Source organism: Coloeus monedula, assembly GCF_965178545.1.
Source record: "Coloeus monedula genome assembly, chromosome: 19".
NCBI lineage: Eukaryota > Metazoa > Chordata > Aves > Passeriformes > Corvidae > Coloeus > Coloeus monedula.
In genome coordinates this window covers 608,119-636,116 of record NC_138799.1, presented here as the reverse complement: position 1 = coordinate 636,116, position 27,998 = coordinate 608,119, and the positions used below count along the sequence as shown (strand labels likewise).

Sequence of the window (27,998 nt, the reverse complement as noted above, 5' to 3'; positions counted from 1 at the left end):
GCAGGAAGCAAAGGCCGGTGCCGCCTGGCAGTTCTCAGCGAGTGGCACACGGATTTATTGGGTTTATTGATTGCTTTGGGGTGCTGGTGCCCCCCGGTGCCCACCTGGGGCGGGGGGCACGGCGCGAGCGGGGTGGGGGCGAAGCGCTGCCGTTTCCATCCTCCCTCTCGCACCGGCCAGGCGGGAATGGCTCCAGATAAAACAAATCTCTCTATAGTTTCTCTCTCTCTATACAAATATAGAATATATATATATCTCTGCTGATATATATATATAGATAGATCTTCTCTCTCTGGAAAGGATAAAAGGTTAATTTGTCTGTGCATGCACGACCAAAGCCACCAACCCCCAGGGACAGCGGGTGCCTAGGGACGTGCACCTCCTCCACCAGCACCCCGAGAGCCGGGGGGCACCTCCTGCGTCCCCAGGTTATTGCTGGTCAGGTCCCATCCTGCTCCCAAACAAGCGGAGGGGGAAGAAGCCGAAGAAAGGAAATCCCACTGCAAAGCGCCGGCGAGCTCCTTGTCACCTGGCCAGCACCCAGTGGCACCCGCCTCGGGGCACGGAGGACGTGGAGGCATCACCCCAGGGTCGTGGGTGCTGCGGGGCAGGGGGTGCAGGCACCCGGTTCAAAGGCAAAGTCTGGATAAGGCGAACAAAAATGAACTAAAGAACAGCGGCCGCCCCCAAACCGGACGCTTTGCCACCCAAAACTGGCCCGTGGCCCTCGGTGCCGGTGGCCGGTGCTGGCCCCTGGGTGCCGCACGGATGAGCTTGGGGACAGGGACACTGTCATAGGGCTGTGCTCTCCGATTCCTCCTCCTCCTCCTGCCGCGGGCTCAGGCTCGGCCCCGAGAGTCTCTGCGCTGCCTCCGGCGGGTCCCGGCACAGGGCGGCGTCCGGGGACACGTGGAGGGAGGGGACCTCAAAACGGAGCAGACCTGCGGGAGGGCACAGTGATGGGGCACCCACGGGGCTGGCACCGTGTTAGTGCCACCACCAGGGCTGTCACCGCCGCCCTCTGCTCTGTGGACCCCACCCGAGCCAGGGCGGTGACACCAGCTGTCCCCACACACTGCCCGTGTCCCACGAAGCTCTGTCCCCCTGAGCGTGGGTGACACCTCTGTCCCCTCTCCCAGGGGACCCGCAGGGTGAGGCTGCACCTGTGAAGTGACAGGGTGAGCACAGGCACAGGCAGGCAGTGTCACCGTGTCCCTTGCTGAGAGCAGAGCAACCCCCTCAGGTAGAAAAAGCACCTCTGCCACAGCTGCCTGGCCCAGGGACACTGCCCAGGGACATTCCCAGGGATGTTGCTCAGGATGTGGCTCAGGGACTTTGTTGTCCCAGAGTGGGACAGTGAAGCTGCAGCTAAGGCCAGGGGCGATGCCAGGGTGTGATGTCAGGGCTGCGTCCATGCCAGGGTGCCATGCCAGGCCCACAGCAATGCCTTGGTAGAGCCACACCCATGCCAATGCCACCCAAAGGCAGGTGGCAGCCCCTGGGGACACTGACCAGCCCCGCAGCGTGCCCGGGACTTTGTGCCGCTCACGTTGTCCCACCCCTCACAGGCAGGACGGGCACACAGGGAACAGATCCCTGTGCCCTGCCGGACCCCATGGGAGGGACACTGGGACACTCCCCCAGCCTCTGTGTCCCCTGGGGTCCCCAGTGTCACCTGGCACTTTTAAAGCATCCCCCTGGCCGTCCCCCTCCAGCAGCACAGGGACCCCGGGGAGACACGGCACCAACACAGCCCAGGGCCAGGGAGGGCAGAGCGGCAGGGGCAGCAGCACAGCTCCGGGGCTTTCCCGGGACATCGCATTCCTGGTGACACTGCCACTGCCCAAGGGACACAGCCAACTTCCCGATTGCATTGGCACCTCCCTGGGCTCATCACCACCGTCCTGGGGACAGTTCCTCTTTTCCGGGGCTATCACCACCTTCCTGAGTACCTGGCCACCCTCAGGGGGATGTTGGCACCCTCCTGGGCCAGCACCACCTCGCTGGGGCCAGTTCTACCTTGCCTCTGCTATTGTCACCTTCCTGGGGACATCACCAACTTCCTAGGGACAGTTCTGCCTTTCCAAGCACTTGTCACCTTCCTGGGGAACACTGCCACCTTCCGGGGCACCGTTTTGCCTTCCAAGGGACACTTCCACCTTTCCGGGGGGGGGTGCCACCTTCCTGGGGACATCACCACCTTCGAGGGCTCGGTCCTGTGTTCCCAGGGCCATTGTCCCCGTCCTGGGGGACTCTGCCACCCCCCCGAGAGTCCCCCCCGCCGGGGTTACCTGTGAGCGCGCCGTCCCCGGGGCCCGCGGTGTCCAGGCGGGGCGGCTCCGGGGGCTGGGGGGGTGCGGGGGCGGCCGGGGGCGGCTGCGGCGGGGGGGGCAGCGCGGGGCGCGGCCGCGCTTTGGGGGCGGCCCGGGCCCGGGGGGCGGCGGCGGCGGGGGACGGCAGCAGCGGGGGCGGCCCGGCCCCGGGGGAGGCTCCGGGGGGGGCTCCGGGGGAGGCTCCGAGGGGGCCGTACGGGGACGGGGTGCTGGGGGGGGTCGGGGACAAGCTGGCCGGGGACGGCTGCCCCCCGCCCGCCTCCCCCGCCGCCCGGGGCGGGATGGGCGCCAGCTTCTTGGCCCCTGCGGGACAGACACAGCGACAGGGACGGGTCAGGGCCGGGGCACCCCGCGGGGACCCCCCCGCGGCCCCGCCCCGGCCCGCTCCTACCTTTGCGCAGCGAGTGCGGGCTCTGCTCGGCCGCGGGGGCGGGCGCGGGGGGCGGCCCCGGGGACAGCTCCGGGGGCTTGAAAGTGCTGGGGCGGGCAAGGGGCACAGAACGGGCAAGGGAAGGAAAGAGGAAACAGGGAAAGGGGAAAAAAGGGAAAAGAGAAACGGAAGAAAAAGGAAAAAAGACGCAAAATATAGAAAAGGAAAAAGGAAAAAGAAAAGGAGTAGGAAAGGGAAAGGAAAGGGAAGGGAAAGGGAAAGGGAAAGGGAAAGGGAAAGGGAAAGGGAAAGGGAAAGGGAAAGGGAAAGGGAAAGGGAAAGGGAAAGGGAAAGGGAAAGGGAAAGGAAAGGAAAGGAAAGGAAAGGAAAGGAAAGGAAAGGAAAGGAAAGGAAAGGAAAGGAAAGGAAAGGAAAGGAAAGGAAAGGAAAGGAAAGGAAAGGAAAGGAAAGGAAAGGAAAGGAAAGGAAAGGAAAGGAAAGGAAAGGAAAGGAAAGGAAAGGAAAGGAAAGGAAAGGAAAGGAAAGGAAAGGAAAGGAAAGGAAAGGAAAGGAAAGGAAAGGAAAGGAAAGGCGAAAGGAAAGGAAAGGCGAAAGGAAAGGCGAAAGGAAAGGAAAGGCGAAAGGAAAGGCGAAAGGAAAGGCGAAAGGAAAGGCGAAAGGAAAGCCGAAAGGAAAGCCGAAAGGAAAGGAAAGCCGAAAGGGAAAGTAAAAGTATCAAGCATAAAAAGGCAAAGAATAATAAATAAAAGTAAAATTAAAAATGAAATAAAATGAAAATAAATGAAAAATAGAAATAAAATAACAGAACGCAGAAATTAAACAAAGAATTAGAAATAAAATTAAAACCAGAAAATACAAGAGAATTAATTAATAAAGGTAAATCAAAAATTAACAAAGAAAACTCAAAAATCATGAAAAATATAATTAAAAAATAAAACAAAAATAAAGCCAAAAATAAAATAAAAGGAAAACGTAAAACATGAGTCATAACAATAAAAAAGAAAATTGGAAATGAACAGCAGAAGAAGAAGAAGAGGGAGAGCCGTGAGCTCCTTCCCGCACCCAGCACTCAGCACCCGGTGCCCCCTCCCGCCGCCCCCCCCGCGATTCCTCCGCCCCCGCCGCTCGTGGCCACCCTCCCCCGGGCCCCAGGGTTCCCCCGGCCGGCGGTGCCGCCCCCAGCCCGCCCCGGTCCCGCGGTTACCTCGGGGGGCCGAGTCCTGCGGCGAGGGCGGGCGGGCGGCCGCCCCGGGGCAGGGGGGGCGCGGGGGGAACCGCGGCGGGGAGGCAGAGCCAGGGGGACAGGCGGGGACAGGGCCACGGGGCCAGCGGGGGCCAGCGCGGGCAGCGGGGGCGGGCGGGCAGCGGGGCGGGCCACAGGGGCCGCGCCCAGGGCGGGGAGCGGGGGCTCGGGGGGTCCCCGGGGCGGGGGGCGCTGGGGCCGCCGCTGCGCCGGGCGGCTGCCGGGTCAGCCCTGCTGCAAAGGTACAGAAGCACCGTGAAAACCGGCAGAAGTCACGCAAAAGGGAGGGGAAATTCGTCAAAGAGCAGAAGCGCTGGTGGGGAGCGGGGAGCGGCGGGGGAGCCCCCGTGGTGCCCAACCCTCCCGGGGCTGCCCCCTGCCTAGTGTGAGCACCCGGCCCGGCTCTGCTTCCCTTTTGGGGCAGAAAAGTGGGATTTAGGCGCTTTCTCCCACATGAGCTGTGCAATTAAAGCCGGACTCAGAGCCTGGGCAGACGAAGGTCTCAGGGGCCGCTGGGCTCCCCGAGGGTTTTCCCTGCACCTTCCTGGCACCTCCAGCCCAAATTCCGCTACGGCCCAGGAACACCCGGGCAAGGGGCCCTCAGGAAAATCCCTGAAGGCAGCACGGTTCTCATGGGAATGGCAGGATGGGGCTGTGGTAGTGGCTGCAGGGATGCAGAGCATCCTCTCCTCCCTCTGCCCTAAAGATGCTGCTCCTCTCCCGAGGATGCTGAGCGTCCTCTCCCGCACCGAGAGGTTGTGTCGCTGCTGGCCTCACTCGCGGGGACGATGCCCGGCTCGGGGACACGGGCTGCCGGTGGCCTTACCTTGTCCGCTCGGCTGCCGGGGGGAAGCCGAAGCTGGTGGGAGGCGGGGAGGGCGTTGCTGAAATCTCCGGCGACTGCTCGGGAATGGGCGAGTGGGGCGTGGGGGGGAGCTCGGCGGGCGGGGCCGGGGGCTGCGCGGCCGGGGGGGCCGAGGTCGCCTTGCGCCCCGCTGAGGTGCCTCGGCGAGCCACCCACGAGGTGTCCATCACCCTGACGCCCATGCTGGGGACACAGAGACGGGGGTCGGCACCCACCCGGTGGGAGGGCACCTCCAGCACCCCCTCACCACTCCTTTGGGGTCCCTAAAAACGCCTCTTCCACCGGGAAACTGCTGGGAGTGAAACTACAGGGCAATAGGGCAGGGGTGGCAGCGTGGGACGGGTTTGTGTCACCCATCGGCCACCTCTCCCTTCCCCCACGAACCAGCAGGCACCAGCACCCTCCCAGCACCCTCCCTGCACCCTCCCTGCAGATTCCCAGCACCACTGCAGAGGATACGGTACCTTTGGATTTTCCTAAGGCTGCATGGGCAGAAACAAATGGTTATTAGTGTGAAAACCCCCTAAACTGGACAGTGCACAGGGTGAGAGGTCACTGCTGGGCAAAGGGCTGCGAGGCTGAGGGGCTTCGAGAGTGGGGGCAGAGGGGGCTCAGGAGGGACCGGGCTATGCCAGTGGTGGGACAGCTTGGGATATCTTCTGGAAATGGGGGCACTTTTGGGATGGGGAGAATTCTGGGTGTTTTCTGGAGCCAACTCGACCATTTGAGGTCCCTGTGACATGTCATGGACAGGGGACATGCATGGAGTGGGAATGGGAAGCTTTCCCCTGGAGAAAAACCTGCAGACCTTGAGGACACCAGGACACCTGTATCTGGCATGGCACAGCCTTGGTGTCACCCCATGGGCCACCCCACTCCCATCTGCAGTGGGCAGGTGTGAGTTCACCTGAACACACCCAAGAGCCTGGCATGGAAAGCAGGGGGTCCCTGCACCCTGGGACCACCCAACCTCCACCAGCTCAGTGCCACCCACCCCAAGGTGCCCCTTCCCTGTGCCCAAACCCTGGCAGTGACCCTACCCATCCTTCTTGTAGAACTCCAGCATCATGTTGTCGGTGGCCACGCTGAGGGGCCGCCGGGCCTGGTCGTGCTGCCGGCGCTCGCCGTGGTCCATGTCCGGCGAGGGCATGGAGCTGTAGTTGGCGTTGTGGTTCACGTGCAGGGGGCTGCCGTAGTTCCCCGTCACGTTGAACTCGATGTCTGGGGGAGGGATGAAGGATGGTGGTGGGAGGAGTGTCCTCAGGGAGGGGAAGGATTGGGGTGCTGGCACTGCAGGGACGCTCGGGGGGGCTGGAGCAGCGGGGTTGGGCTCAGTGCTGTGCTGAGCCTGGCCAGAGCCCTGCCTGAGCTCCAGCGAGCCAAGGCAGCTGGCAAAAACAAACCTGGGAGCTCTGAGCCCCCTCCCAGGAGGTGCCAGGAAGCCCAGCTGTCCCCACGACCATGGGACACACCCTACCTCCCGGGAAGAACCAGTCCGCGTGCTGGATGAGCGGCTCGATGATGCCCACGATCTGCAGCGACAGCGTCGTCATCATCTCCGTCATGTTCCTGCACGGGGGCGGCAGCTCAGCAACCCCTGCAGGCCAGCGGGGCTCCCAGCAGGATTCCCAGCAGGATTCCCAGCAGGATTCCCAGCAGGGCTCCCAGCAGGATTCCCAGCCGGGCTCCCAGCAGGATTCCCAGCAGGATTCCCAGCAGGATTCCCAGCAGGGCTCCCAGCAGGATTCCCAGCAGGGCTCCCAGCAGGATTCCCAGCAGGATTCCCAGCAGGATTCCCAGCAGGGCTCCCAGCAGGATTCCCAGCAGGATTCCCAGCAGGATTCCCAGCAGGGCTCCCAGCAGGATTCCCAGCAGGATTCCCAGCAGGATTCCCAGCAGGGCTCCCAGCAGGATTCCCAGCAGGATCCCCGCCTCCCCCAGCGCTCACCCCTCGGCCTGCGGCCACAGCAGGTTGGGCCCCAGCACGATGGCCACGTTGCTCGGGGTCATTTTGTTCATATCCTGGTACTCGGTCAGCTTGGCCAGGAATTTAATCACGTACCTGGACAGCCGATCCCAAGCGGGTCAGTGCACAGGTCACACCCTGTGTGTCCCCTCCCCGTGTCCTGCTGGCCCCGGGCTCACCTGATGTTGTTGTAGTTGGCTTTGGGCAGCTTCTCGCAGGCATTCCAGAGAGCCTGCAGCCGTTTCTCCTGCTCTGGGATGCTGCAGGGAGGGGGGAGAGGGCGTTATCCCCCATTCCCACCCTGCCCTGGGGCTGTGGACCCCACCAGCCCTGCCCTCGGGGACCCTGCAAGACCCTCAGGCTGCCACCAACATTATATAAGTAAATTAATCCCCAAAACCCAGTCAAAAGGAGAAGGAATCCCTTCGGCAGACATTGGATGCTGGACTTCTCACCACCTCCTGGCTCTCAGAGCCCAGAGGAAACACCCCAAACTCTGTGAGCTGTGCCACAAACAACCCAAACCATGCACGGGGACCCAGGCTGTCCCTGCCCGTGCCAAGGAGGAACGGGGGGATGTCCCAGACTCACTTGGAGGCCTGGATCCACTCCTCGTACAGCTCGAACGTCATGAGGGGCTCGGGCAGCTCTCGCAGGTAGGACTTGAGGGCTCCTGTGGCACACAGGGGACACAGGGATTGGCACTGCAGGTGGCACCGGCTGTCGGGCACCAAAGCGGTTTTGCTCCTGGGCGCTGGACTCCCGTCCCCCCCAACCTCCCCCCCACCGCACCCCGGAGCACCCACGGGTCTCCCTGACTCAGAGCAGCCTGTGGCACCCCCAGCCCCCAGCACCCACCTTGCCACCCCCCAGTCCCTCTTGGCACCTTCCCAGTTCCCTCCTGCAGGTGTTTTCCCAGGTCTCCATCACTTGTTTTTGCCTGGGACATTCCCAGCTCCCTGTGCTGGGAACAGGTTCCCGTTGGGAAGCCAGGGTTCGATCCTGTGCCTGCCGGAGCCCCCATTCCCAGAGGGGAGCAGGGATGCCATGGAGCCCCAGCCAATGCTCCAGAGCAGCCCCATGGGCTCGGATCTGTGCTTGGGGAGGCAATTCCCCCAGAAGAGGTGACAGAAGATGGGAAGTCTGATGTTAACGTGAGTCTTCCCAACCACTCCCTGCTCCTGCAGAGATCACCTAATCAGTGTCACCCTCGTTAGGGCCACCCTCATTAGTGTGACTGGATGATGGTTGTATCCCTATTTTCTTCACCTCCAGCCTGGCCAGGTCCCTCTGGATGGCAGCACCTCTTGGGGCAGCCACTGTCCCCAGGTTGTGCCACCTGCCCCATCTGCCAGGCCATTAATGAATGACAGCATTGAACAAAATCAGACCCAGCATCAACCCCTGGACTGCAGCACTGGTTCCTGGCCTCCAGCTGGACTTGGTGCCACTTATCCCACTCAGGGTGCCCTTGGGGGGTGCCCCGCTCCGAGGAGCCCCACCTGCGATGGCGTGGGGATCAGCTGAGTACTCCTGCACGTCCACCACGCAGCAGTCCAGGGCAGCCTTGAGCTTCTTCAGCTTGGAGGCCGAGGGAGCCACGCGGAAGAGACCCTGGGCAGAGGACACAGGGAGTGTCGGACAGGACTTGGGGCTGGGGATGTCCCTGGACCCCTCCAGTTCCTTGCCCCGGCCCTGGGGACCCCCATGGCCCCTTCCATCATGCCCAGCGAGGGTGGGACCCGGTACCCACCTCCTCCTGCATCCCACATTCCAGCAGCATGGTCACGCAGGCCTCCACAGGGAAGGCGATCTCCCGCCCGCTGACCGCCAGGTGCTCCTCCAGGGGCTTCCCGAAGGAGGGCTTCTCCATCCACGCCTCTGTGACGGGCAGAGGGGGCAGAGGAGAGGGAGGATGGTGCCAGATCCAGCATCCCCTCCCCAAAAGGCCCTTGGATCACAGTTTTGGCAGTAAAATACTCTGTTTGGGTGTTGTTAGAAGAACAGGGCCCTGCACCTCTGGCAGCTCGCAAAGTGCTTTTGAAAGGTGAAATCCAAACAAAATGTTTTCCAGTCATCCCAGGATTTCAAAGGAGCTGGATTGCATTTTCCACAGGGGTAACAACAGGCAAACCTTTGCAATATTCTCCCCTTCTTCCATCACAGTTTAAGGCAGGAATATTTTGTGGGATAGAGAACAAAATGAAATACAAATCCCTCCCTGCCCCACTGCAGCGACAGCAGCACCAGGAGCCCTGACCTGGGAAGGAGCTGCTTTTGGGGCCATTGCCTGGGGCTCACCCTGACCTCAGGCTCCCAGCCCAGACCCTCTGGATGCTGCACCCCCAGAGAGACCCCCAAACCCCCCCTCAGTTCTGGGATTCCAGCTGCACTCGATGGGGATTTCCACAGAATCCCAGAATGGTTTGGGTTGGAAGGGACCTTAAAGCCCATCCATTCCCACCCCTGCCATGGCAGGGACACCTCCCACTGTCCCAGGCTGCTCCCAGCCCCAATGTCCAGCCTGGCCTTGGGCACTGCCAGGGATCCAGGGGCAGCCACAGCTGCTCTGGGCACCCTGTGCCAGGGCCTGCCCATCCTCAACACACTGGGGCAGGTTTCCCCCTCTCCGTGCAGACGGATCCTGCCCCCCCAGCCAACGGGGATGGGGATGGGATCCCCTCCCAGCACCGGGACAGGCAGGATGCAGGCAGGACAAGCAGCAGGAGGGTGCTCAGCTGTCCCTGCGGGGTCACACAGAGCCTGTCACAGGCCCTCGGTGCCACAGGTGGGAGTGGGACAGAGCTGTGGGCACTCACCCTGCTGGGCTTTGATCTGGGGCAGGAAGTTCTGCAGGAGCGCCAGGGATTTGCGGTGGTACTCGGCCTGCACCTCGATCAGCTGCGGGGACACGGCACCGGGGTCACCGCGCCGCCGAGGACAGGCACAGCCAGGGGGTGGGTGGCACTTACAGTTTGAAAATAATTTGCATAGTCGACTTCTTTGGCCACAAAATTGTACATGTCAGCCGAGAGCTGGTCCTGCAGGGGCAGAGCATCCGTCACCGTCCCTCCCCTGCTGCCCCAGTGCCACCACCACGGCCCTTCCGGAGCCACCAGGAGGGACCAGCTTGGTCCCAGCAGGAGCCAGGGTGGCACAGGGTTAGGGTTAGGGTGTCAGGGAGGTTCGGGAACCTCCCCCACTGCAGCCTGATCAGGGTCCAGGTTCCCCCAAAGTGCACAAAGAAGGGAGGTTGGAGTCCCTCTTATCCCATGGAAAGGGGGTCGAAGTCCCTCTTAGTGCTTGAAAATGATGGGAAATAAACCCAGCACAGAGAAGGTGGAGAAATGTCTTTAACAGGGCCAGGGCTGGATGTACCCAGTGCTGAGCTCTGCCAGGATGGGTTCCCAGGGAATGGGAGGCTCTCCAGCTCCAGTGGGATGTGGAGAATGGGGACAGAGGAGCTGGGGATGTCCCATTTGGCTGGGGAGCATCACCCGATGCCACCGCACTGCGTTTGGGGAGCAGCCAGAGGAGGGTTCAGCACAGGCAGGGGAAAGGGAAGATGCAGAGCAGGGTGAGAGGAGAGGCTGCAGCTCCCCCCGGAGTCTGGGAGCCCCCAGTCCCCCCTCGGCCAGGAGTGGCCCTGGTACCCTGCAGATCTCCACTCTGTTGGCTGCCTCCTCCATCTCCTCCCTGAGAGCGTCAGCTTTGGCTCCCGACGGCTGCAGGTTGCTGGCCAGGCCCGAGGACTTCACCGACTGCTGCCACCTGCGGGGGACAGGGACCGGTGCGGAGCAGTGACCACATCCCAGCGGCCCTGGGTGGCCACCATGGTCCCAGGGCTGAGCAGCAGGAGATGATCCCAGTCCAGCTGGAATTCAGCACCCACTCCCACCCCCAGCCGTCCCCATCCCCGCAGCACTGCACACACTGCGCTCCAAGGAATTCTTTCCTGCAGGATAAGGAGCCTTATCCAGGTGGGAGGAGAGAGGAAGGGGATGGGAGAGCCTGGACATGATGCTGGGGACTGTGGACATCTCTCAAACTTCTCCCAGGATGTGCTGGAGTGGGGGCTTGGACAACTCAACGGTGGCATGGGACAATCCCGAGTCATCCCAGCTCCCCTCAGGGCCCCTCTGCAGGGGCAGGAGCACCTGGCTCTGCATCAGAACTCACCAGGACACGGAAAAAGTACAAATAACCCTTTCTGCCAGAAAAAAATACACTTTTGCTGCAGAGGGCAGCCAAGGAAAAGGGGTCCATGGATTCTGTGGACAGGAGCAGTAATCCTGGCTCATTGCAAAACTGAACTCACGGCCCACAGAGACACAGCCAGGACCTCTTGTCCCAAGGGAACTGCAGTGCCAGGGGCCCAGGAGCTGCTCTCCCTGGATCTACCCAGGGCTTGGGAGTTTTTATTCCTTAAAAAGCACCTGAAGGCATTTCCTACCTCGTCCTGGAGGAGTCCATGTCCAGCACGAGCTTTGCCAAGTGCTTCCTCTGCTTTTGGATATTTGGGATTTCCACCTGCAGCAACACATGGAGTGGGAGGAGATGAACACCCCTGGAGAGGTGTCCAGGGGTGGGACACACCCTGGGGGTTTGGGCTGGGGCAAGCTGGGTGGGTCAGGACGCAGCTCCTTAATTTAACATCCTCAGGGAGACGGCCCAGCTGATCCCTCCTGTGCGTCCCACCCGGAATGTGCCACACCTCGACAGCTCCAGAACCCGAGAGCAGCAGCCCTGGGGGGTCAAAGCTTCCTGGGGAGCCGGATGAGGGCAGGAAAAGGGTCCTGGAGATGGCAGTGCAAAGGCCCCATGCACAGGCACCAGAGCGATTTGGGAACAGCTGGGAGCCCTGGACCAGCAGCACCCAAAGCTCCCGTTTGTGCCGGGGGGACAAAATCCGAGCCCAGCCCAGGAGGTTTTGCTGGGTGCAAAAGGAGGGGAAAAGCATAGGGAAAAATTGAAAAACAAATTCAGCAGCAGAGGGGAAAAGGAGAGGGAAAAACCCCAACAACAACGGGAAGTGTTTGGGGCTTGGAAAAATGGATCAGAAATAGGAGTGTGAAGCCCCTGTGTTTGGGAAAGGAGGAAGAGCAGTGGGAGCAGAGGAAGGAGCCAGCCGGACACGGCTCCAGGGGCCAGGAACCAAACAAGCGGCCGAAGCAGGGAGACCCTTCCCTTCCCCGGCACGGTGACACCCCAGGGACCCCCCGGCACCCCCAGCTCACCTCAGCCAGCACGAAGAGCGGCTCGATGACGTCCCTCTCCACCTGCAGCTCGAAGTGGATGAGCTCCTGCGCCAGTTTGTCCTCGGCCTCCCCGCAGAGCCGCAGCATCTTCCTGCGGGCACAGGCACGGCTGGGGCTGGGGACACGGTCCTGCAGCCACTGCGGGGACAGGGGACAGCCAGCACCCCCGGGGCTCCGGGAGTGGCACAGGGCAGCCCCTCCCTGGCAGAGGATGGAGGGAGGGTGGCACCCAGGATGCCAGGAAAGCTCATTCCTTAAGGATTGCACTTCTAATGATATAATAATAATTAAAATACTAGATTATTATATTATGACATATTATTAACTCTATAATTATGTTATATATTACTATTATATTATGTATTAATATGATGTTATATATTATTATTAGGCCAGTCTAAAACTGTATGGACTTTAAATATCTATATAAATAAAAAAAAATAAAATATACAAACATAATATATATAAATAATAAATCACATGTAAACATTTAAATATTTGTAAAATATTTGTAAATATATTAATAATAAGTAATATAGAAATACAGAAATATATAAAATGTACAAATATAAATATATAGATAATGATAAATCATATATAAGTATATAAACAGTAATAGCTCATATATCGATATATAACACATAAAAACATCAATAGGAATATATGAATATAAAAGTCTATAAATGCAGTTTACATTGGACGATCACAGGATCCCAGCCCATACAAGGAGGAGAAGAATAAACCACCGCGATCCCCCCAGCCCCTCCAACACAGCAGTGAATCCCTGTTACCTGGCATCAGAGCCAAGGAGGAGCAGCATTCCCAGCACATTCCCAGCACATTGCCAGCAGCACTCCTGGCACTGTCCCAGCCCCCGGCCCCCCTGGCAGTGTCCCCCCGGGGCAGCCCCAGCCGCCCTTACCCCAGCAGGGAGTCGTCCCCCAGCACGGCCGATCCCTCCATCAGACACTGCGCCAGCGTCGTCAGCGGCAGCTTCTTCTGCAAAGAGAGGGGCTGCGTTCCCACCCGGACCCCTGGATCCCCCTGGATCCCCCTGGATCCCCGAATCCCCTGGATCCCGGACCCCCTGGCCCCACCACCCTCACCGAGCGCTTGTCGGCGTCCAGGCCCTGCTGGCCCTGCAGACAGGCTGTCAGCTTCTTGTGGGTGCTGTGGGACACCTGCTTCACCAGCTCCAGCCGCTTCTCCACCTGTGGGAGCAATGGAGCCCATCACCGGAGTATCCCATCACCCACCACCCCGGGATCCCATCACCCACCACCCTGGGATCCCATCGCCCACCACCCCGGGATCCCATCACCAGGATTCCCTGCCCTGGGGGCAAAGAGCACCAGGATGAGATGCCCCCGAGGGATGCCAGCTGAGCATCACAGCCGTGTGATCCCTGGATGCTCCAAGCCCCACGTGTGGCTTTTGGCTCGGGCTGTTCTGCTGGAATCCCCCAGCCCAGCAGCTCTGGGCACTGTCCCCTGCTGTCACACGTCCCTTCCCCGGGGCAGGACGTGGAGCTGCAGTCCAGCCGGCTGGATCAGGCTGCCATCCCTGGATCCGATTCCTGCTGACCTGGAGCCCAGGCTGGGAAAGGGCTGGGAGGCTCGTGGGAGGGAGGCAGTGTCGCTTCCCATGCTCCCAGTCCCTCCTCCTCCTCCCTCCAGCCCCTCCACTGCCCTGGGATGCTGCAGCACCAAGAGGGAGCTGCTGATGGCTGCAGCCCCCACGGGACACCCTGGGGTGGCTCCGAGGGAACCTCACCTGCAGCAGATCTTCGCTCAACACCTCGGTCTTCTCGGCTCTGCAAGACAGAAGAGGAGAGAACCCATCGGGGAAGGGTCTGGGCCCGTGCAGCAGTGCCCTGTGCACACCACGGACCCCAGGATGTGCTTTTCCATCAGGATGCAGGGGGGATTTAAGGATCTCTGCTCCCACCAGCCTTTGCCTCGTCTCCTAAAGAAGGAAAGGATGGAGCATCTCCATGGCTCACTGCCAGGTTCCACACCAATCCAGGGCCTGCATCTGATCTCCCCCTTATTTTTCCATGATCCCCAGGAAAATAGGGATGCGAAATTCCCAGAAGGAAGCGGGCAGTGCTGCAGAGAGGGGTGCAGTGTCTGCACAGGAGCGCGGCTCGCTGGGCTCCCTCCGGATCCCAAGGACAGTGCGTCCGCACGGCTGGGCCTCCTCACACGGAGGCAGCCACGGGATGTGAGGTGGCAGCTGCTGCCCGGGGCCTCGCCAGAGCCCTTCCTGCTGCTCACTGGAGACGGATTTAGCGCTCCAGAGCCCGTGGCAGCCGCTGCCTTCCCGAGGGAGGAGCACCGGGATGCAGGAGGAGACACAAAACCGCTGTCCTCGGCCCGTGGACCTGCAGCATCGAGCCCAGGGCCCTGCACCACAGCTGCTCAGGCTCATTTAAACCATCACATCCGGATCATTTATTCCTTTTCCCAGGGTTTTCAACGACTTCAGTGCATCCTTTCACTTGGAAAAACGAGCTCTGTCAATGTGAGCTGGGGCAGAGCTGTGATTCAGCCAATCAGTCCCTAAAGGTTCGTCAAGGGACAGCGAGAGATTGGTGCTGTCATCCTGAAAAAAACACCTTTATTTCCTGAGTCTGGTCCCTTCCTGCCATCCAAGCTGGATTCTCAGCTTGGAGAGAGGGAGGGAAGTGTTGGAATAGTGGAAATAAGGAGCAAACACAGAGCAAGGTTCAGACAGCAAGCGTGGCACGGGAGCGGCTCACCCACAAACACATCCCATCCAAAGCCTTGCAGAAAGTGCAAATCACAGAATCATGGAAAGGTTTGGGCTGGAAGGGACCTTAGAGCTCATCATTCCAGCCCCCTGCCATGGCAGGGACACCTTCCGCTACCCCAGGCTGCTCCAAATCCCGTCCAACCTGGCCTTGGACACTTCCAGGGATGGGTCAGCCATGTCCCTGTGGGAAAACTGTGCCAGGGCATCCCCAAATGAACTGCATTAAATCTGCTTTGGGCATGAAAGATGTTCCAGCACCTGATCTAAGGTGATTTAAAAATAAATTTTAAAAAATTAAATTAAACAAATCCTGTTTATTTTAATTTTTAAGATAAGTTATTGAAATGAACAGATTAGAACATCTCTAAGGAGCACTGCCCACCTGGGAGCAAGGGCTGAGCAGCTCCTCCTCCTGCTCTGGGAATCACCTTCACTCTCATTTAGACAGGATTGGAAGTGACACAGAATTAGCACAAACAGGGAAAAAAGCAGCAAATATCCACGGGCACAGCCACAACGTCCGTCCTCAGCTCGGGATATTTTTAGCATCCCGAAGGAGTGGGAGGTGTTAGGGAGTGAGGCACCGCTGGCACATCCCTGCTGCTCACTCCCCAGGAGTCACTTCCTCACTTGAACAGCAAAAGGGATTTTTTTCCTGTGTTTTCTGCTCTCCCAGCCGGGCGGTGGGTGGGATTTGCACATCCCAGGTCCCGTGGGCTGGTGTCTCTCCCAGCAGCCACATCCCAAGCCGTGCTATGCTCTGAGGAGTGTTTGAGGAGCAGAAAACAACGTTTCAAAGAGAATAACAGAAATGTGGCCCTGATCTGTGTTTAAGCACATCCTCAGCATTTAAAACCCAATGCTTTCACCAGAGAGCATTCCCCTGTGCCAACCCTGCACATCCCGGGATTTTTTGGGTGCTGAGCCCTTGTTGGCACTCAAAGGTGTTCAAAGAAATGCTTTGAGATGCTCAAAGAGACCCTAGTGGTGCCTCCCTGGTACCCAGGAATTTCCCCGGGGCATCCAGTGGGGATGAAAGATTATCCCACTGCCTTTTCTGGAGCAGCAGGATGGCAGCATCTCGCCAGGGATTTTGGCAAAGCATTTCCAGTGGGCTCAGCCCTGAACATCTCCATCAGCCCCTCCCCAAACCTCCCTGCTTTGGGCTCCCCTCTCCCTCCCATGGTGTGCTCCAACCAATCCCACGTAAGGACGGGTGATGGTTCCTGTGCCTCCCAAGAGAGGGGTACCCAATTTCCCTGGCTGGTCTCCAATCCCCCAAAACTTCATTCCATGAGTTACACGCATCCCGTGGGAGCGTCCCTTGGAGAGGCAGCCAACCCTCCCAGCTCCCAACACTTTCTTTCCTCTTTCCTTCTGGTAAATAAAATCCTGCTCCTCCCCCTCCCCTCCAGATTTCCACCCCGAGCTGTTTTTCCCAGCACAAACCCGGGCCCTGCTCAGGCAGCAGCCGGACTCCATCCCTGCAGGCAGCTGGGGAAAGGGACAATGACCATGGAGAGCCAAAGCCAACAAGTGGGGATGCAGTCACAGCGTGCTCGGGCATTTGCTGTGCACGAGTTAATTGCTGCCAGCAGAAATCAACACCAATCAAGCAAATTATGTTGATTCCCAAATAAATACATGAATGTCCACAGCCTTGACCTGGGGAGGTGCAGCAGAGCCGGTGCTTCCCTGGAGCATCTCCTCGTGCCAGCCACCTGTGCCTGGCTGGACTATCCATCACTGTCCCCTGCCACCGTCCCCCTCTGGTGCTCCGGCCACCCATGACAGGGAGCCTTGCATCTGACCCCAAGCCAGCAAAACTCCGAGCATGGCAAGGATTTCATGGTAATTTATCTCGGAACGGGAAAAGTATCACACTGGTGTGGGGACAGCAGGAGCAGGGATGCATCTCCAGAGGCAGAGCATGTCCACGGTGCCGCAAAAAGCCCCTCACCTGCATCTCCTGCCCAAACTCCCCTTTGACCCCAGCCCCAGCCAGCCCTCACTGCAGCCTGTCCATAAATATTTAATCACTATTTAATGACCAATGCTGATTCCCTAATTTCTCCTTGCTCCAGCCTAAAAATAGCTGCACTGCTGGAGAGGGAGGCACAAACACCCAGCCAAGGCCGTCCCGTGCCGGCAGCGCTGATTCCCAGGGGAGGGTGCGTTCCACATCCCACATGGACACAGGGACAGGGCCCGGCTCCATCCCCGCCCTGCCGCATCTGCCTCCAGTGCCTGCGGGAAAATCCCAGGTGCTCGAGCCCCCAAAGCCCAGAAGGGAGGCTGGGGAGTGAGGTTCATCCCCAGCCCTGGCTAAAGCACCGGGCACCCTCTGCGTTTGCCAGAGGGAGGAGGAAGCCCCTGAGTGCCATCCACACCCCTGGAAGCGCCGGGCTCCGTGATCCAGACCAGATTCTGATCCACGACCGCGCTGTCCCCACCTGCCGCCACCTGAGCTCTCCTGGCCACCGCCTCCCCGGGGACACAGATCCCGACGGCTCCAACCCGGCACCCGCCGAGCTCCAGCGGAGCCGCGGATTTTTCCCGGCGCCTTTTTAGCAGGCAAGAAGCAAAACATCAAATATTGATATCCTCAAATCGCTGCTCAGCTCCCCCGGGAAACGGCTCCGACTGCGACATCCAGCGCGACGCGGGGACACGGCCCCGCCGGCGCCTCCTCCGGCGCGTCCTGCCCGCGGTGGCACGGTGCGACAGCCCCGGTCCCGCACCTGCGGTGACGGGAGCTGCGCCCACCCCGCGGGCCCAGGGCCGGCTCTCAGCCCTCGGCAGCCGAGCCAGGCTGGAACAGCGGGAGGAACAGGCAGGGAGGACTGGAGCAGCTTCCCTCCATCCTGCCCACAGCTGGGAAAAGCGAATGAAGCAAAGCAAAATGGGGGACAGAGGCTGAAAGGCAGAGAAGCCTCTGGTCCTCATCTCCTGCCCCCCTCCCGGCGGCGAGCTCGGTGCTGGCGTCCCTTTGGCTCGGGATGCTCGCGGCCCTTTGCTCCTGGCGCTTCCCTCCCCGGGGTCGCATCCCGACCACGCTTCCATCCCGATTTAGAAATCGTGGAGAAGCCCCTGCAGAGCCCTGAGGCTGCTGGAGCAGAGACAAAACCCTCAGCCCGCTCCATGAATGTTCCAGGTTGTCAGCGCTGCCTCCTTGCGAGGAGGATAAAAATATCCCCGGGGCTGCCGGGATCTGCCGATCCAGAGCCGAAATCCCAGGGGGTTCTGCTGACAGCGAGTCCCTGGCACCCCGAAGTGCAGATGGGGAACGCAGCTATTTACGGGATGTTGTTCCCGCCTGCAAATCCCGTTGGAAAAATCCCGGGTGATGCTTTTATTTCCCTCTGTCCCTATTCAGTGCAAGCAGAAGAAAATGTCCTTATTCCTCGCCGGATGCTCCTGCTGCACCAGGAATAACCCCGGTGTTTAAAGGCTTTGTGTGGATGTCCTGGTGCTTGGAAAAGCATCTCCCTGAGAGCCACCGAGGTGACATCCAGCCCCAAGTGCCACCACTGCCCCCGGGATGGGGGACACAGCGTGGGATGCTCAGAAAGGTCGAGGGGGAAAAATCCAACCCCTCCGAGCTTCCGCCACCGTTTCCCGTGTCCTCCATTCCCTCTGTGCCCTTTGGGAACCCAGCCGTGTCACTCTGCCAGCGGCTGCAAGTGCCCGCTGTAATCCCCATGGGAAAAAATCCCTATGGAGCCGATTCTGGGCAACTCCCAGGGCTGTTCGGGCCGCTGGAGCGGCTGAGGTGACACCCTGGTGGCATTGTCCCACTGCCTGGAGCCAGGGCGGGACCTCCCGATGGGACGGACAAACAAAAACAAAGATAAAAGCGCTTTGCAGGAAAGCTCCTCAGAATGTTCTACAGCCACTCATTGGTTTCCCTTCCCCTTTTCCACCCCACGGAGATGGATATTCCTCACGGACTGGCACAGGAATTCTTCCCAGGGTTGAGTACCAGGTGTGGGCTGGGCTGGGCTGAGCATCCCCAGTTCCTTCTGTCAAGTGAAATGACCAAAAAACCCCCAAAAGCCAAAGTAAATAAAATAAATAAATTCAAAATAAAAAATTAAATACAAAACTAAATTAAACTAAAATAAAACAAAATAAACCCCATGCTCAGGGCCCAGCTGAGGATTTGACTGGTCCCTCTCACTCCCAGACTGGGCACCCAAGCTCCTGTGGGAGCTGCTGCTCTCCCCAGTGGGAACAGGAGCTCTGGGCTGGCTCCCAGCATCCGAGTGGAGCCAGGAAGGAACGTGGGGGCACCCGGGACAAGGAGCTCCAGACCGGATTTGGAAAGGACACAGTCACTTCCTCATGTGACCTGACCCTAACCCTGATCTTGATCCTATCCTGACCCAGTAATTCCCCAGTTCTGATCCTTATCCTGCACTGATCCTGGCCTTAACCTTGACCTTAACCCTAATCCTGACCCTAAGCCTTACTTTAACCCTAACTACAACCCTGACCCTGACCTTAGCCCTGGCCCTAACACTGACCTTGACCCTGGCCCTAGTCCTGACCCAAGCCCTGAGTCTCCTCCTCACCCTCGGTCCCTCGTGGCTGCTCCCACGTGTTCCCTCTGGCTCCTTCCGACCCACGGAGACGGGTTTCTCTTCAGTCCCCTCTCTCCTTCCTTTTTTTAATGGAAACCACACCACCTAAAGCAGGAAAAGCCACCAGGGGCTGGGACACCTCTCTGCATACCCTGTAGGGTGGCTGGGCAGATGTCCCTGCTGTCCCTGATGTCCCTGCTGTCCCTGCTGTCCCCGCTGTCCCCATTTTCCTGGAATGCAGCAATGCCCCCGAGAGACAACCCCCACGTGAGCACAGTGCTCAGCCCAGGACAGGATCCATCCCGGTGGTCCCCATTCCCAGACTTGGGGGCGCTGGCACTGCAAGGGGACCCCACTGGGGTTTGGTGACAAGGAGGAGGGGACAGCCCTCAGAGCCCCAAAGGCTGTGGGGCTTGTCCCCCAGAGAGCCTCTTCCAGGGAGACAAAACACCAGGGTTGTACTCTTATTCCTTATTTCCATTAATTATTCCTCAGTTCCATTAATCTTCCCTCATTTCTATGCATTATTCCACATTTCCACATATTATTTCCTACTTCCTTTTATTTTTCCCTATTTTCATCTATTATTCCTTATTTCCATCTATGATTCCCTGTTTTCATCTATTATTCCCTATTTTCATCTATTATTCCTTAATCCCATCTATTATTCCTGATTCCTGGCTGTCTGGAGAGGACCGCTCAGGACTCCAGTGGGAAGAGGGACAAACATCAGCCCGTGGATGAGGTGGGGACCAGCGGAGCTGGCAGGAGGACAGGGATGCTCCCCAAGCTCCAGCCAAGCCCTGAGGATGCTCCAGGTGCCCCATCCCAGGAAAGAGGGGCCACATCCCCCGCTGTCCCTGGGTACCTCCGGAGCCTCCCAGCTGCCCAGCACATCCCCTAAGAGGATTATTAGGGGTTTATCCGAGCCCCCGACCCCATTCCCTGGGCTGCGGGAGGGCACAACAGGGTGCTCCGGCGGGATGTGGGAGGAGGATGCTCCTGGCCCTGTCAGAGGCACCATTTTGGAGCCAGAGATGGGAGCAGTGCCCGGCTCACGTCTCCCACGCCGAGCTGGGGGACCTGGGGACACCCCCCCATGCAGCCCCCATTCCCAGAGGGTGGGGATGTGTCCAGCCCCCTCGGAGGGTCCGGAAAGGGAACCTGGCCTGGTGCAGATGCCACGGGAAAATGTCCCCAAAACAGCCTCCCCCTGCCGCTCCCCCACGGGAGGCACTGCCGGGCTCCCGGCGCTCCCGCACCGCATTCCCACAGCACGATCTGCGTGCCACATTCCCTGTGCCACGATCCCACACCACGATCCCACAGCACGCTCCTGGTACCACATTCCCTGTGCCACGATCCCACACCACGACCCCACAGCACGCTCCTGGCACCACATTCCCTGTGCCACGACCCCACAGCACGCTCCCACACCATGCTCCCGCACATTCCCTGTGCCACGTTCCTGTGCCATGATCCCACACCACGCTCTGGCACCACACTCAGACCACGCTCCCACACCGCATTCCCACACTGTGCTCCCGCACAGCGTTCCCACACCACTCCTGTGAGGGATTCCCACACCAGACTCCTGGAGCTCCCAAGCCACGTTCCCCCCACTCTCCCGTCCCTGCCCAGCATTCCCACAGCCCCACGCCGCAGCCGCTGCCACCCCAGCCCGTGCCCGCCGCGGGCCGTGGGGCGGCAGCTCCAGCCCGGCCAGGGAGCCCGGGCCAGCCGGACGTGCCCCCGGTGCCATGGGGGACACGGGGGGCACACGGGGGTGCCAGTAGAAGCCCTGGGGATGCCGAGGGGATGCAGAGCCGCCGCTCCAGCTGTGCCAGTGCCCCAGTGTCGCGATGGGAAGGGAAAATAAATAAATCCTCTTCCCGCCCCCCCCCCCCGATGCAAAATCTCCAGGAATTACACAACAGCCACCATCAAACCCAGGCCTGGCCGTGCACCGGTGCACACGGCATTCCTGTGGGCATTCCCGTGGGCATTCCCATGGGCACAGCTCTGGCTCCAGAGCCCCAGAGTGCCCCTGGCTCCATGGCCAGCCAGGGGTGCCGGGGGGGCAGGGCAGTGGGGCACCCCACAGCATCGGGGCTGGGGGGCCAGGGAGTGTCCCCGCAGCCCTGGGACAGAGGGGATGGGCAGGGCAGGGGGACAGGCAAGGGGAGGGCAGGGGCAGGCAGGGAGCAGTGGGTAAAGGGGGCAGGGAGTGGGGCAGTGGACAGACAGGGGTTAACAGGCAGGGGAGCGGGCAGGGAGGAGGGAGTGGGGCAGAGAGAGGGGCAGGGAGAGGGGTAGGGAGTAGAGCACGGTGAGGACAGAGGGTGTCAGGGTGCGGCAGGGAGCAGGGCAAGGTGCACACAGGGAGCAGGAAGAGCATCTCCCTGAGAGCCTGGGGTAGGCAGGGAGCAGGCAGGGAGCAGGCAGGGAGTGGGATTAGGGCCAGTGGGGCAAGCAGGGCTCAGGCAAGGAAGCAGGCACGGAGCAGGAGCAGTGGGGCAGGCAGGGAGTGGCCTTGAGGAGCGGCAGTGGGGCAGGCAGGAGCAAGGGCGGAGGGGCAGGCAGGGAGTGGACAGGGAGCAGGCAGGATGCAGGCAGGTTGTGGGATGAGGGCAGCGAGGCTGCCAGAGTGCAGGCAGGGAGTCGGGGCAGTGGGACAGGCAGGGAAGGGGCAGAACCAGGGCAGTGGGGCAGGCAGGACACATGGGATTGGGGCGATGGGGCAGGCAGGGGACGGGCAGGGAGCTGGGAACGGGCAGGGAGCTGGGAACGGGCAGGTGGGGGTGCAGCGGGGCGGGCGGGAGCAAGCAGGGTGCAGGATGGGGGCTGTGGGCAGAGCAGGGTTGGGCAGGGTGGGTCCCCACCCTCCTCCCATCGCATCCCATCGCATCCCATCGCGTCGCATCCCATCCCGTCCCTACCTGCCCACGGTCTGGTTGGCGAGCTGGCGCATGCGGTTGAATTGCTTCTTCATGGTGGCGGCGGCGCGGGCGGTGCGGGCGGTGCGGGCGGGCAGCGGGGCCGGGGGCCGCGGGCCGCCCCTCCCGCATCCCCGCCCGGCGCCGAGCCGGGCCGGGCCGAGCCGAGCCGAGCCGGGCCGAGCGGGCCCCGCCGCCCCTGCGCCTCTCCGCGCCTCCGCCTGCGCTCCGCGCCCCCCGCGCCGCCCCGCACCGCCCCCGGCCGCGGCGGCCATGGGAAATGTAGTCCGGGGCCGCCCGCCCCGGCGGGCTCTCCGAGCCGGGGGGGGGGTCATGGAGGGAGCCTGGAGCCGGACATCCCCCCCGGCATTCCCTGACTTCCCCCCGGCATCCCTGGGCGTGGCCCCGGCATCCCCCCGGCATCCCTCGGCGTCCCTGGACATGGCCTCGGCATCACCTGGCGTCCCCCCGGCATCCCTCTGGCACGCCCGGCGTCACCTGGCATCCCCTCGGGTCCCGTGACACGGCCTCAGCACCGCTCCAGCATCCCTGGAATCCCCCCGACATCACCTCGGCGCCCCGTGGCACGGCCCCAGCTCGCCCAGGATCTCCTGGCATCCTTTGGCACCTCCCCAGAACTCCCACGGCCCCAGCCCCGCTCCCTGCCAGCCCCCGGCTCCCCCATCGCTGCCGTCCCGGCGCCTGGGATTCGGGACTCTCGGGACCGGGGCACTTTGAACAGCTCGGGCGGAGCCGGGGTGAGCCGGACCGGGACCCTGCTGCAGCCCTGGGCAGCACAGCAGGAGCCTGTCCCGGCTGGGGGACCCCTCTGCCCGGCTGCTCTGTGCCCCCCAAGCTCTGCAGAGCCCGGGGAGGAGCTGGGGGGATGTTGCTCCCCTGCCCAGGGCGCTGAGCCCCCAAAGGGCAGCTCTCCCCGCTCGGGTTTGAAGGGCACTCGATTGATTTAATTGCTCTGGAGCTCCCTGGTGCGGAATAAACAGAATCTACTGATCCTCCTGAGGATGTGAGACCTGCTTAGGGAACGCCCCCGTGACGCTCCCTGAGGGCAGCTGCGTCTTCCCCACCCCGGTTTCCCTGTCCTGGATCTGGACCCGACCCTCGGGGACGCGGTCCCACACGGGCAGGGCTGTGGGTGGCCACTGTTTGCCACGGACAGGAGAAGCACCAGGGCGTTCCCCGCACGGGACTGGGAGTTCTGACCGGACATCCCGCGGCTCCCAGCCCTTCTCCACCTGTCCGTGTTTCACCCCGCCAGAGCGGGGTCAGGAGAGCCGCGGCCGCTGTCGGATCCCGCAAAGCTTCTGCTCCTCCGCAGCCCCGCAGCCCTTGTCCTGTCTTCCCATCTGAAAAATGGACTGGAAAGGTGCCCCGGGATTTTACAGCCTCTTTTAGGAGCGACTAAGGGGATTTTCCAGAAGCCAGCAGTTCCCATGGGTTGTCCATCATCCCCCCTGAAAAAGACGATGGGATGTTGCTGCTGCTATTCCAGTCAGTCCAAACAAGCCCTGAAAGAGCCTTGCTCTGCCAGCTCCGGGATGATGCTCCCCGGTGTGAGAGGGCAAGGACTGAGGGGGAACATCCCTGTTTCGGGGCTCACGTTGGGCTGGTGGGGGGGCCTTGGCTGCTGGGCGCTGTCTGGGCTGGGGACGCTGGGATCATCAACCAGGGGACTCCAGAGCCTCTGCCACTGAATTCAGCCGCTGCCTCAGGGGGCTGGGATCGGGTACCACGGGCTCTCTGATGGAGGGGAAGGGGGTTGAGTTCCCTGGCTGGGCTGGGACACACCAGGAGCAATCCCAGCAGCAGCTCCAGCTCCACTCAGCTCAATCCAGCAGGATGGGGGTGAGGGATCGGGGCTCCTGCTGCAGGAACCCAAAGCCTCTGCTGATGTCCAGTGTGGGGTCTTTCCCCGGGACGGCGCCCAGGGGGCGTTTTCCTCCCTGTGATGCTGCTGCTGCACCACAGCCCACAGCCTCTCTCAGGATCTGGGGATGTTTTACAGCCAGGCAGCTCCTGGCATCTCCCCTGGCATCAGCTGGTGCAGGCTCAGCACTTCCTCTCCCCGTTTTTCCATTCTAAATTGCACCATTACTGCAGGATGGAAAAAGCAGATATTTTATGTGGTGTCTGGGGGTGGAGATAGGGAATTTTGGCTCTTTTGAAGAGAGACAGGGAGCTTCACGGCGCAGAGCTGAGCTCCCACCATGCGATCTTTGAGATGGTGCCAGCAAAAGGCTCCTTCCACAGGCACAGGAAGGGTGACACTCATGGACAACACCGAGAAAACCTCTGTAGGACACAGTAACGGTGCCCATCTCCTCCTGGCCCAGAGGCAGCTCCAAACACCCTGTCAGGGTGGATTCTCTTCGCCTTCACCAGCGCAGTGGTGCCAATAAGGTCACTCTGAGCGCCCGCCGCCGCTGGCTCTAATCCTGCCTCCTTCACACGGTGACAGGGCCGTCCCTCCCCTCCACCCCCAGCGTCTCGGGGCCCTTGAACCTCCAAGATCTGATGGCGTCGGCCCAGATGGGTCAAAGCCAATTACCGTCAGAGCAGCCCATTTCAGTGCAAACCACTGACAGAGCGGCGCTGACGGGAGCCCGGCGCTGGCCCCGCCGGCCCCACCCGCAGGTGCAGCGCAGGCTCCTCCTGACCCACATCCCTCCCTCCTGCCCCCGCCTGCTCCCCAGACACGCCACCAGCCGATGTCACATCCACCCTGCCTCTCCTCGGGCTGTGATGGGCACCGTGGGGTGAAGGCAGCAGGAGCCACAGCCCTGCTGCGCTGCTGACAACCCGGGAGCACCGGAGGTGCTCTCCCGGGAGAAGGGAGCTCCTGGCCTTCCCACAGGCTGATAAGTTCCCTGCGAGAGGGCTTTAATCACATTTCCCTGTTTGCTGTTCCAGGAGGCAGAGATAATGAAGGGCGGGCTAGAAGCAGCGTCTGTGCAATCCCTGCAGCAGGAAAACAGCGGGAAAGGGAGGAGGGAGCAGCGGGGGCAGCCGGGAGCTGGTGCCACCCCTTATCCCTGGGCTGGTGGGGTCAAGTGACCTCCACCACAGCCCTGCTCTGTCCTGGCTGAGCTGTGCTGGAGCACGAGCCTTCAACCTCTGCAGGATCCCATCCCATCCCATCCCATCCCATCCCATCCCATCCCATCCCATCCCATCCCATCCCACCCCATCCCATCCCATCCCATCCCATCCCATCCCATCCCCCATTCCCAAGCCCCAGGAGGCACCAGGCTCTGCACTCCGTGCGTCAGTCCCTGTGCAATGTCAATAACCCTTGGGACATCGACCAGGAGCGAATTCCCGGGAAGCAGGGCTCGCTGCCCGGGGCCTGCAGCCCCCTCTGCTCCCCTCTCCCGACTGGAATTGGCCGCTGTGCCTGCCACGGGGCTGTGCCGCCGGCAAGAGCAGCCCTGCTCCACCTGCCATCTGTCACCTGGCCCGGCGGTGCCCGTGCCAGCGGGTGACATATGGCACCGGAGCTGCCCCTTTTGGCCGGGACAGCGCTGACGCTGCTGCTCGGGGCTGTGCCCGCGGCTCCCGCGGAGGGTCCGGCTCCCTCCCGCTCCCGCTCCGCTGGGATCCCTCCCTGCCGCACAGAGCCCAGGCGTAAAATCCTCCGGGAGAGGGGACCTGGCGATGCTGAGGAGGGGCAGAGGCGGCCAGAGCCTCTTGTCCCCGGCGCAAAGCCCTAAGGGTCGGTGGTAGGGACGCACAAGGCGCACCGAGTCCCGCTCTGCTCTTCGGGGGCTCCAAGCCCAAACCCCAGAGCTGGTACCAATTACAGAAATGCAGAGGAAGGTGTTTGCACTTCCAGCTGGAAGTTCTCCAGCGGAGGAACTCCCGATCCCCGGGGAACGTGTCCCATGGACAGGGACACGGTGCCGGTGCCAGGTCACCAGCCTGGCACGGGCCGGGCGCCTCTGTCCCGGAGCTGCTCGGGAGGGTGTGAGCACCACCCTCCACTGTGTCGAGGGCTGCTTTCTCCCCTCACTGGAATGAACACATTTCAATGAGGTTTATTGATGTGATAGATACACAAACGGGGAGCAGAGGAGCGCCGTGTCCCGGGTAAGGACGTGGGGTGTCTGCAAGGCAGCAGAGAAGGGAGGGATTTTTTCTCCTCTCCGTAATTATTGCAGGAAGGGGAACAGCAGGACAGGAAGGTTTCAGGGCAGTGCAGCTGTTCTAAGAAATCCCATGTGTTTCACATCCTTTGGATGATTTTCCCCATAGCTCCCTGGCATCCTGCTGGGATCCACCTCAGCACCAGGGAAAAGGGAGAATGGCAAGGCTCGACTCACTCTCCATGAACACAGTGCAAGATTCGCCCTCTCCAGACATTGCTCGGGAACAGAGCCACATTTATGGAGAAGTCCTGTGAGGAGGGAGGGTTGAGGGAGAGCTGCAGGCTCCTTTCCTGGACCGATGGAATTGCACCCATAATCCAGACCCACCACAAAACCCCTGCTGCAGCCAGCCTTGCTCTCCAGGGAATTACAGGACGGGTAAATGAATGAATGCTGGGTAATTAAGCAATTAATTACTGCAGGCTCTATGGTCAGTGCCTGGTGTGGCTGCAAACCCCCAGAGCCACCCCTCACTCCTCACACTCAACACCCCTCGGATGGGCAGAAGGGAAAGCAGAGGGGGATTGGAAATTAAAATGCCATTGGAAAGTTTCACCAGCTCATCGTCATTTGTCACCCCAGACGCGGCGCTGATGATTCCCTGTGCTGCTGCTGGATTTCCATCGCTGTGGTTCCCTGCTCTGGTGCACAGAGAGGCAGCAGGGCTGTGCCTGCAGAGCAGGACCCGCTCCACTGGCGCATTCCCAAGCGTTATCGGATCTCTGGTATCCGGCTGTCCTCACACCGCGGCCCAGCGACCTCGGGGCATCCTGCCCTGGATGTGCATGGCTCTGGAGCGCGATGGATCCCGCAGGCACTGCAGCCAGAGCCGGCCTTCCTCTGCCTTCTGTGCAGACTCTGATTAACGGGCAGAGCGTCTGGCTCTCATTTTCCAGCCACGGAAGGATCCAAATGAAGGCTGGCAGTCCCCGATTAACCACTGCCCTTGCCACGGCTGTTCCCAACACCGGGATTGTGCTCTGCTCCGCTTTGCCATCCCTGTACAGATCACCTGCTGCTGCTGCTCCATTACAATTAAAACCAGAGTACACCAAAAGCAGGTGTTTGATGACATTTATTGAGGCAAATCGAGGATTGCTTCACCTTCCTCTTGAATTACGTCTTCCTGCTTGGGCAGAGCAGACACAGAACCACCTGGCTGCCTCTCACACCCACAGCAGGACGCAACCCTGGTGTCCCACAGGGCTCCCAGAGACCTTTGAGATGTTTCATGAACCAGGAGAAATATGCTGGCACTGGGGAAAGCCTCGTGCTGCTCGTGGGATGAGCAGGCTTTGGAAAGCCTGGCCAGGCTGTCGGCTTGGTTTAGCTGGGACGTGGAGATGGATGAAGGAAGGGCCCAGTGCTGCTGTGCTGAGCCCCCCGAGGGTGCAGCGTTGGACCTGTAGGTACCAGAGCCCGGAGCCTGCTCGGTGCCCACACTGCCAGGGCTGTCACCAGGGCTGGGACCACAACGCTCCTGTG

At 60.9% G+C, this 27,998-nt stretch overlaps 1 protein-coding gene across 1 annotated transcript; it reads right to left on the bottom strand.

Annotated features, from left to right (window-relative positions):
• Nucleotides 1-792: 792 nt before the first annotated feature.
• ARHGAP44 (Rho GTPase activating protein 44) lies at nt 793-22,406 on the bottom strand (the record flags this gene model as incomplete). The annotated part of the gene is given in 23 exon segments (XM_082294257.1): nt 793-941; nt 2,292-2,472; nt 2,475-2,520; nt 2,522-2,636; nt 2,725-2,810; nt 4,794-5,015; nt 5,297-5,314; nt 5,873-6,053; nt 6,310-6,401; nt 6,781-6,894; nt 6,978-7,058; nt 7,390-7,471; nt 8,301-8,412; nt 8,552-8,679; nt 9,618-9,699; nt 9,771-9,839; nt 10,452-10,569; nt 11,252-11,328; nt 12,036-12,147; nt 12,979-13,055; nt 13,163-13,267; nt 13,830-13,869; nt 22,354-22,406. Coding segments are annotated over 23 exon segments (2,340 nt in total).
• Nucleotides 22,407-27,998: the final 5,592 nt, after the last annotated feature.